The 10,554-nt window shown below is 46.8% G+C and overlaps 1 protein-coding gene across 1 annotated transcript; it reads right to left on the reverse strand.

Moving 5' to 3' along the window:
• Positions 1–2,361: 2,361 nt before the first annotated feature.
• LOC120105219 (phospho-2-dehydro-3-deoxyheptonate aldolase 2, chloroplastic-like) lies at positions 2,362–7,540 on the reverse strand. The gene is made up of 5 exons (XM_039117479.1): positions 6,937–7,540; positions 6,564–6,841; positions 5,173–5,449; positions 4,826–5,071; positions 2,362–2,786 (listed from the first exon to the last, which is right to left on the reverse strand). The coding sequence occupies exons 1-5, from the start codon at positions 7,459–7,461 to the stop codon at positions 2,505–2,507; spliced, it is 1,608 nt and encodes a 535-aa protein (XP_038973407.1). The 5' UTR covers positions 7,462–7,540; the 3' UTR covers positions 2,362–2,504.
• Positions 7,541–10,554: the final 3,014 nt, after the last annotated feature.

Consider the following 10,554-nt stretch of genomic DNA (forward strand, 5'->3'; position numbering starts at 1 on the left):
GACATGCGACGGAGATCACTGGCACTATTGAGGCTTCACCTATTGGGTTAGCCAGGGACATCTGGGGCCCTCATTCTGCTCTTGGCAGCGTCCAGGACGATATTGATATCCTGGGTGCCCCCACCCCTTGGGTTCCTCAGGTGAACTTCGATGGTAGCATAGCAGCGGATGGGAGCTGCGGAGGAGTGAGATTTATTATCAGGGATCATGACGCCAGACTCGTGGCGGCAAGTGGGCGGAGGATTTTGATTCATCAGTGGTGACCCGCGAAGCTTAGGGGCAGTATGGGAGGGTGTCTTCTATGCGAGACGGGTATTAGGTGCGGGTCGCATCCTTCTCGAGGGGACTCGACCACGGTGATCGAGTGGATCCGGAAGGAGGTGTGCTCAGTTGAGGACCAGCCGCTACTCCACAATATCCGTAGGGCTTTGGGAGAGACTGACTCCTACCAGGCCACGCACGTATATCGGGAGGCGAACGGTGCTGCAGATTGGGTTGCTTCCTTCGCGGCTCATCACTCGGGAGGCTTTTTCTATATTGACCATGGGGCTTATGCCTATGCGCAATATTTTGTTTTCTGATTTTATTGGTCATCTTCACACTCGTCAGGTGTGAACCGCCGATATACCAAAAATAATAATAATAATAATGAACAGTAAAAAAAGATGATCCAACCAGCAGCTCTATTCGCCTTCCGAACTTCTGGTTCGACACAAGTCCATTTATAGCATTCCTCGAAGGTTTGTTCAGGATGTTGTACCAAACCGGCAGATGGGATCCACCATGTGATGACGCAATTGACGATGGTTGGTGCAGGAAGGAAGCAGGGCGCATGCTTAAAATTCTAGGACCATGGAGAAAGATAATTCCACCACTTGTTGCCTGATGATGATTAAAGTTCAATTCCTAGGCATAGGACAGAGCATGATATAAATATCATTACACATACATCAGCTTACCACATATCCATGAGACCATGAGATATATCTCATAGGTACATAAAAGTATGTCCATGAGATACATCTCTTTATCCTTTAACCGCTAGAATATCTACTGAATGATGTATTATTTGTTGTAACGGTGTTATAACCTTAATGACAGTTTTTGTCACCTCCCATTGTGTTGTTGAGAAAAATAACTTGGAAAAATTTGATGGCTATTATTTTTCATTATTTCTCATTATAACGGATCCCGTAACATATTGTTTTCATCTATACCTGTTAGTTAAAATATTATTTAAAATACAAAATTTTTATCTCAAAATTCTCTCCAAAAATAGTTCCAACATTCAAAAAATAATATTAATTTATTTAATAAAAAGTAAAAAATAATATTATTGTTTTTCTATTATTGCCCATTATTCCATGATATCTACATAGAAACTGATAGAAGGTGGAAAGTTTTAAGATCCAATTTTTAAAAAAAATATAGCTGCCGTAACTGTGAATAACGATTTCGGTGGATCCATTATAACGGAATAACATGTTACTTAAAACCTTAAAACCTTACAACCTTGGTGTTATTAAAAAAGTCCTAAATAAGAAGTATTGGTCACGTTTATTTGCAGTCATTAAGGACTATGATTTTGGTATTGACATCTGAAGTCAATATTCCTCTCATGTGATATTCCAAATATAGGTGGTTCTTTGACTTGTCACTTGAAAACATCTTTCTCCAGTTTCCTAGGCGGATTCCGTTTCCAAGCAGTTGTGAAAACAGCTTCCACGACAGCGGGGTACGTAACAAGTGCAAGCAAAATCCTGCACGGCTGCCTTCCATGATTTTTCTATTTCCCCCCTAAGAAGCAAGAACCAGTTATCAACAAATTTGATTGGCAAAAAGAGAAATATGTTTTTTTTTTTTTGGCTGGAAAAGAGGGAAGAGAGAAATTTGCGTCCCTCCGGCTGGAGAATGTTTGATGCAAAGTTGCAAACAAATTACTCATATCTTCCCCATCCGTAGTGAAACCTCACGTGTGAGTACATCACACCAGCACTACCTAAGTACCGGCAGATCAGATAGCGACTCCATCGAACAAATCAGGCGGACGACATCTGGTCTCCGCATTCAATCGACGCCCGCGCATTTCAAATTTGAGCCACTCCAATGGAATCAAAGCCTCGCTCCCACCATGCTACCACCTCGGTGGTAAGAGAAATATAATTCGCATAATGAAATAAAAATAGACATGGAGGGACGAAAATTAGGTGGGAGAGAAAGGAAAGAAACAGGAGAAAAAATACACACGCTCTGAATCTGTTTACATCAAGGATGAAAGCGTATATCACTAGTTTAACCTCCCCACACTGCCTTCCCAGTGCCTTCTCAAACACACTGCCTTCATTCCCCTTACGAAGACCAAAGGCCAACCGTCTAGATCACTTGTACATATAGCTTTAAAAACAGGTAGGTACATTACCTGAGCTTATATAATTTATTGTAAGAGAAACCATCAACAAATAAAACCCATAGATAGATTGCAGATTCTGCCAAACTTCATGCCCTCAGAAAGGCAAGGGGGGCAAAGAGCTCAAATTGTTGGAAAGTGGCAACTGGATCCTCCTCTTTCTAAGACGCTCTGCAATGATGAAGGCAAGCTCCAGCGCCTGAGATGCGTTGAGCCGTGGGTCACAGTGGGTCTGGTAGCACGATCTTAGGTCATCAAAGGTCACAGTCCGAGACCCACCGATGCACTCCGTCACGTTCTGCCCTGTCATCTCCAGATGAACGCCTCCGGGGTGGCTCCCTTCCTGCTCGTGTACATCAAAAAATGCTCGCACCTCCGCCTGCCGAGGAAGGAAACAACATTATCGCCAGCAATAAGCCAATAGAGTTTCATCTTATTAAGCATGTTTCGTGAAAGATGATCTATGGTACCCAACCTTCTAAAGGATTAGGATTTTTGAGGTCTCAAACCTCTACAAGCTCTCTGTCAACTTTGAATGTGGATCACAAAGATGCAATAAGGGATCCAAACATGCCCCTAAAAGTCCCTCTCAAATTTAGATGGGTGAGATAAAGTCAATTATTGTGAGATGGGTGATGAAGAATTAGGGTTTGATTGTGGAGAGAGCATGAGATATGGTTGGCACGTCCAAGAAAGGCTGCAGGTTCAAATACTAAACAAGCAATGCTAAACTAACATCATTCCTTTTTAAAAAAAAGTCACAAAAATCAGGTTAGTGGGTGAAAATTTTTGTTTGCGGGAGGCTTGCCATCCAACCACATGGCTCTTCTCCTAAACAAGCATTAGTTCTGATTTTTAATGTTGTTATGAGGGCTGATGTTTAGTTTAATATTTTTCTTAACTAATTTGATACAGGTAGATGATGACATTTATAAAAAATATACCACCTTTGATAGCCCCCCCCCCCCCTTTTTTTTGCCATCTACAGCTCCTATGTTCCCAGACAACCAATAAGCATGTTAGTATATGCTATAGATCGACTGATCAAATTAGAAATATGCCACCGGATATTTAATATCAAACTAGAGGAATCTTAAATATTCCATGCAAAAGAAAAGGTTAGTGCCTGGGTCAAGCTTTCATATCAATGAATAAACACAGAACACACATTAAACAACTTAGTAATGACATTTAATATAGATTTATCTCCTCCACACTAACCTTCATCGCAAATCTGAGGACCACACCAACCACAACCATGACCATTTTGGATAATTATTTTAGCGGGCAACAAGTAGATGCATGTCATTATCAATGACAACTTTGGCCCAATATACATGGTCAACATTTCTGGGTCTCCTGTCTCTCTTCCTTGAGGTTACTTGAGCATGAATAATTAAATATTCTCTTTGATAGCTTTCTGCTTTTTGTGATGAATGGAGAGACTCAAAGCTTAATGGTATCATCACAATTTTACTCAAAACTCAGGATAATTCTTCCCTAAGATTTCTTAGTACATGTTGATTAACTAATCTAGGGTTGCCTACTCTCTCTCTCTTTTCTTTTTTTTTTTTGCTCTTCACATCAACTTTTTATGTTCTATTTTACCATTTTAAGTAGTAATTTGTGACCTCCCAGCAAAACCTCAGTACATATGAAGTCAACAGTTTCCATAATACGTGGCATGGATTCATTGATTGACGAATTGGATCATCGGCTGATGAAACAGTTTAGAAGGGGAATGCCTGCCCTATCACAAGACACAGGCACTCCTCAACCACTTAATGGAGCCATAAGCCTCAGAACCCTCAGTGTTGTAGCTGATGGGCCAGAGTTGTCATGCTCCATCACCATTTTGAAAGCTCAAGGGAACAGTTGACCGATCAATTATGTATTAGTTCATGATTGAAAGAATTGATTAGAAGTAACTCCAACAAGGAAAAAGGAAACTCATTAAAATTGAAATAAACAAATAAAGTTTTTTGACGGGTCTATATGCCGTAAGGTGCAACAGAGCTACAAACATACCACCTGAAAACCAACTTTAGCTCAAAAATATGCACTTAATGTTTCACAAATAGCTTTTATATTTTCATACCTTTATTCTACTCCAAGACATTAAAGCTAGAATTAAAATGTTAAATACAAAGTCATTAAAGAAAGCAAAAGGTTAGTTGAGATCAAGGTTTTAAATACCAGTTCCCAATTGTCCCAAGTGTCGGGACAAGATGAATTGAGAAATACCGGTTCCCAATTGTCCCATGCATCAGTATGCGATGCATCTCGTCGCACGGGTGACCCGTCCCATGATTAAAAATCTTAATAGATGCTATTTTTGTTTAAATGAAATGCAATATACTTATAAGAGATTTAAATGCATATCAATAAAATGATAAATGAGAGGGAAGCTTCACATACCCGGATGGCATCAAAAGGTCTAGTCTTGAGGCCACAGGGGGCCTTGATGGTGTTGCCATGCATGGGATCACTGACCCAGGTGACAATTTGGCCTGCCCCACGAACTGCTCGGATGAGGTGGGGAAGCTTCACCCTCATGTTCTCAGCCCCCATCCTCGTAATTATTGTGATTCTCCCTGGCTTGTTATGAGGGTTCAGTATTTCTATCAGCTTCACCAGCTCCCTCGGGTCCATCTTATCACTTACCTGCGTCAATTCATCCATTGAAGCACCTATATTTAGTCTCCACACAAGCACATACTAATCGGAGTTTCTTTGGAAGGAAAAAAGGGAATTCTTGTAGCTACCTTGATGCCAAGGGGATTGGCAAGGCCACGAAGGAACTCAACATGGGCTCCGTCAAGCTGGCGAGTGCGCTCCCCAACCCAGAGGAAGTGGGCAGAGCAGTCATAAAAGAGGCCAGAGGTAGAGTCCTCACGAGTGAGGGCCTGCTCGTAAGGGAGGAGAAGGCACTCATGAGAGGTCCAGAACTCAGTCATTGTCATGATGGGGTGGTCCACTGTTAGCCCTGCTGCTGACATGAACCCCAGTGCCTCATCCACTCGGTGGGCAAGCTCTCGGTACCTGGAAGCTCGTTCCCACAGAAACAGCAAGACAAGGAGCAAGTTTTAGATTTTGGATTTCAAAAATGTCTCGACGGTCTCAGTCTTGACTTAGGAATTGACTATTGGATTCTAGAATCTCTTGTTTTTTCCCCTGAATTAGGAACAAAGTCGCAGTCCATAATTTCTCTCTCTTTAGGATGTTGAAGGCATATATTTTTATCTTTCCCAGTCGAGTCACTTTCTCGTCTAGAGGACTGAACTATTGATAAATGCACTCCTTAATTTTGGTAGATATCTTTTTCCAAACTCTAAGATAAAACCGAAAGAAAAAAAAAGCAGGGAATATTCTAATATTGACAGCTTAGAACATTACAGAGGAAAGATATAATAGTGTGGAATAACAGGCCAAATAGTAGAGTGAAATTCATGCAAATATATTTTATATTTCTAGATGTCACAATTTCCTTACTATGAATTGTGGAAGTCAATCTGTTATTTGTCGGTGCTGGATTTAATATGTATCTAGAATAATATGTATATTTATCATAAGAAACCAAATTCATTTATAAAATAAATTGATCAACGCAACTTTTATAGAGAAAAACTGATTCAAAATTCAGCAATATTAAGTTCTACAAGAGTTTATATGATAACTCCAATTCTTCTTCGTTCTCGTAAGATAAAGGCATATAATGAATATTATGAAGAGCTCAAGATAAAGGCATATAATGAATATTACCAAGAACTCGGGACCTCTGCTCTGATACCATGTTGAAAACACCACTTGTCCTAAAAGCATAAGCTTATAGAATGAGCTATATTTATTTTTATATTTTATATTTTCTAACACTCCCGTATAGATTTATTTATATATTTTATAATAAGAAGAATTCAAAGCTAACGAATAAATATTAATCATTTCTACAGAAAAGAAACAGCACAACACCTATCAACCTTTTTGAGAAAAGACTGATATTCGAACAAAATAACTATGATAAGCGCGAACACTACATAAAGTTTAAAACCAGACAAAACTTTTCAAATAGACTAAGAAACAAACAGCAATCTAATTTGTGGCGATGAAACAGATCCCTCGAAACCAAGATCAGTAGAAAAAACTTCACACTACTCACCGGTCTCCCTGCTCACTGTGCTCGGCAAAGTCGAGATTCCACTGCGTCACCCGCTGCATCGCGGCGTACCCTCCGGTGGCAAAGGCCCGGAGGAGGTTAAGCGTCGTCGCCGCCTGGCAGTAGGCCCTGATCATCCTGTCGGGGTCCGGCGTCCTTGACTTTTCGTCAAACGCGTCGCTGTTAATGTTATCCCCTCTATAGCTCGGAAGCTTCACCCCGTTCCGCTCCTCGAACGGGTCCGACCTCGGCTTCGCGAACTGGCCCGCCATCCGCCCCACCTGCGCCACCACCGAATCGAGCGATCACGGCCCTAGATCCCGCCAATCCGACGGCCCAGAATCCAGATCGCAGGGGAATGGAAAGGGCATCTTACCTTGACGACGGGCATCTGGCCGCCGAACATGAGGACGGCGCCCATCTGGAGGAGGACGCGGAAGGTGTCTCGGATGTTGTTGGCGTTGAACTCCTTAAAGCTCTCGGCGCAGTCGCCGCCCTGAAGGAGGAAGGCCTTGCCGACGGCGGCGTCGGCGAGGCGTTCCTCGAGGTGGCGAGCTTCGCCGGCGAACACAATCGGCGGGAAGCTCTCCATCGTCCGGAGCACCGACTCGAACTCCTTCTTGTCCGGGTACTCCGGCAGCTGGAGCGCCTTCTTCGACTTCCAGCTGTCCAGCGACCACTTCACCGGCGCGGCCGTGGCCGCCGGGATCTTCTCGGCGACGGCCGGGTTCTTGGCGGGCTCCGCCGCATGGATGGCCGATATCGGACGGGGGGCGGCGCGGCGGCGCTGGGCGGGGAGAAGGGAAGCGAGGCGGTGCTGCTGGCCGCCGGCGGTGGCGGAGGAAGAGAGTTGGTGGAGGGGGTTGGTGGCGGAGAGAGTGGAGCTGCTCACTAGGGCCATTTCCTTCTCTCTCTTCCTTCCTTTCTTTGTTCGTTTGTCTCGAAAGAGAATGAGAGAGAGAGAGAGAGAGAGAGAGCCCTGGGAGGGCTCGAGGGGAAAGAGGGGCATTTATGGGGCGGAATGCGAACAACCTGAGCGGGGGTTGGTGGTGTGGTAGTTGAGGAAGAGGAAGGGTATTTCGGGTATGGGACCAAGAAAATTCTAAGATACAGTGGACTTAGACCGTGCATAATCTCCTATCTATAAGTTGATAAAATTGTGGATTAAAATATCTATATCTATATCGGCAAATTATTTACCTAACCTGCTACGGTGAATCCGATGGGGACGGCTTCGAGCCCAACCGCAGGGGGCAGGTCTCTTTTTTCCTTTTTCAGATTTTAATTTTCGAGATTTTAATTTGGGGAAGGGTTGGTGGTAACACGTGCAACGCATCGCGCTTTGGAAAGTAGGAGAGAGAGGGATTTTAGTTTGGTAAAACCACGTGAGCGGATCCGCTTCGCTCGATTTGCAACTAGCACGTGCCACCTTACTCCTGAGAGAGAGAGAGAGAGAGAGAGAGAGAGAGAGAGAGAGAGAGAGGAGAGAAATAAGATCTTGAGTGTATTCGTATGCGTATTGTATAAATAATTCGTCAATACTAAAAAATAAAAAAGAAATAGGAAGCTTTGGATATTGTACCAAGTGCATGAAGTTACTTATCTTGGTAATTGTTCCATCAGTTCATTGCCACACAAGCAACACTAATTGTAGCGATTGCATGCAGTTATGTGTAGTTGTTTGGCCATCATCTTAACGAAATTTTATTTGAAGCATGATTTGTATTATCAACTTGTATTTGACAATTTGGTTACTTATATTTCTTTAATTCACTTGAGTTGAGTGGTTGATTAACAGGGCTGATAGATTAAGGAGACGGGGGAGAGTAAAGCGAAGGGAGGCTTTTGTTCGTTAATGTGAAGTTCGTTTTTTAAGTCTAAAAACTAGGACGATTTAATACGTCACTGTTGCTGGTGGTCCAAACCGAGAACGATTGACACAGCGGTGTGAACGGGGTTCCGTCTGAGTTGTCTTGGTTGGTGTTGGTTACGCTCCACCTTCCACCGGGAAACCTGCAAGCAAGCCTCGCACCACCACTGGGGTAGTGGGGGCCCTCCGACGATCAAGTCAGAGGAGATTGGAGGAGGAGGAGAGATGATAATCGCAAGCAAGAGAATGCTCTGGAAGATATTGCTTACCCCCTTCTCCCCCCAGCCGCATATATACCTGGCTGGGGGGTCTCTCAGGGGGGTTTGTCATCGTGGGCGCGATGGAGTGGCCACTGACATGGCCGTTACAGGGCGTCGTGGAGCAGCGCTGGGTACGGCCATGACAGGGCGTAGTGGAGTTCCGCTTTGTACGGCTGATACAGGAGATCGTGGAACAGCATCGGGTACAGCCGTTGCAGGGAGTAGTGGAGCAGGAGGCCTCGGCGTGCCTCTGGGAAGCAGCCTGTCGTTATCAAGAGATCTCCGACTCGGGGTCGGAGTGCTGGATCAGGGGGCAGCTGACCCGGGGTCGGGCTGCGGTGCTGAGGATATCCGACTTGGGGTCGGATTGCTAGATTAAGGGGCAGCCGACTCGGGGTCGGGCTGCGAAGCCGAGGATGTCCGACTCGGGGCCGGACTGCTGGATCGAAGGGCAGCCGACTCGAGGTCGGGCTGTGGAGCCGAAGATGTCCGACTCGGGGTCGGATTGCTGGATCAAAGGACAGCCGTAGTCTTCATGGGCGCGCGTGCCGGTCACGTGGAGCATGGCGGCTTAGTTCCCCCGTAACAGTAGCCCCCCACTTCCGAGCCTGGAACCAGAAGGGGAACGGGTGAAGGGAGTGATGCTTCGAGATTGCCGCCATCCCTCGGAGAGGCGCGCGCGCTTCGAGCTCCTCCGACGTCATGCGGTCGGACAAGGGACCGGCTGTTGATAGGTCGTCCCTACTGGAAGCGGTTCGGAGGAGGAAACGAGCTCCTCCGAGCGGGGCCCCGCCGGCGAAGAAGTCCCGCAAGGAGGTGCCTCCGACGCCGACCGACGAGTCCGGGCCCACCGATCAGGGAGACGCCGTGGGCACGGACCGGCAGCTGACGCTGTATCAGCCCTCCGGTGGTGAGACTGCCGCTATTCCGGAGGTATCATCCGAGCCCGCTCGAGACGGACGGGTCGGACGTAATCGGTCCCCGGCCCGGCCTTCGACTCAGCCGGCTCCTGATGATTCGAGGAGGGACGCGCCGAGGCCCCAGCCGAGCGGGGCCCTATCAATTCCTGGAGTGGCCCCCGCCCCGAGCACAATCAGCAGGACTCTTCCCCAGGCGATGGATAAGGGTAAGGCTGCAGAACCACCATCCGGCTCCGGGGAGAAATCGGGGTCGGCCTTCACTACCGATGGCGCCCGAAACCTCATCGAAACAGTGCTGCTGGAGAAGGACCGTCGGCGGGTCCGGGAGTTGGGGGTCTCTGACGTCGGGGCTGCCAGCTGTGTCTGTCTCATGTCGGTGAGTGTTCTTCTGGCCGCTCTTCACCATTTATTAGCTCTGTTGTTCTCCGCCTGACGCCCTCACTTTTCCTATCTCTTAGCTCGCCCAGTACATGATCCGTCTAGAGGAGTGCTACAAGGAACAGGCGGGGCTTCTGGCGAAGGCCGAGGACCGACTGAAAGCAGTGGAAGAGGGAGGCCAGGCTGTGGCGGGCAGGACGACCGGGGACCTCAAGGCGAGGCTCCGGGAGGCCGAAGAGCGGGCACTCGGCTTCGCCGCTCTCGAGAAGCAACTGTTGGAAGCTCGGGAGCAACTCAAAGTCGCCTCGGGCCTCGAAAGCAGGGTTAAGAAGGCGGAGGAACGAGCTGAAAAGCAGTCCCGGAAGGTCGCGGACTATCGAGAGAGGTGGGAGAAGGCTCAGCGGTCTGCCGACAGCGCCCGCAACCGAACCCGGTCTCTTGAAGCCAAACTGGGCGAATTGGAGTCAGCCTTGGAGAGGTCCCGCGCGAACGACCAAGAGCTCCGTTCGCGCCTGGAGGAAGCTGAGGCCGCTCGCACTGCTGCCGAGGCGGAGCATAAGGAGGCT

Source organism: Phoenix dactylifera, unplaced genomic scaffold (assembly GCF_009389715.1).
Source record: "Phoenix dactylifera cultivar Barhee BC4 unplaced genomic scaffold, palm_55x_up_171113_PBpolish2nd_filt_p 000237F, whole genome shotgun sequence".
NCBI lineage: Eukaryota > Viridiplantae > Streptophyta > Magnoliopsida > Arecales > Arecaceae > Phoenix > Phoenix dactylifera.

Bases quoted from the DNA above. Each gene is read 5' to 3' on its own strand.
- LOC120105219 (XM_039117479.1), bottom strand. From the start codon at position 7,461: ATGGCCCTAGTGAGCAGCTCCACTCTCTCCGCCACCAACCCCCTCCAC. The intron at 6,842-6,936 runs GTAAGATGCCCT...GTGGTGGCGCAG, and splicing joins GCCAGATGCCCGTCGTCAAG to GTGGGGCGGATGGCGGGCCA. The intron at 2,787-4,825 runs GTATGTGAAGCT...CTTCCTCGGCAG, and splicing joins GACCTTTTGATGCCATCCGG to GCGGAGGTGCGAGCATTTTT.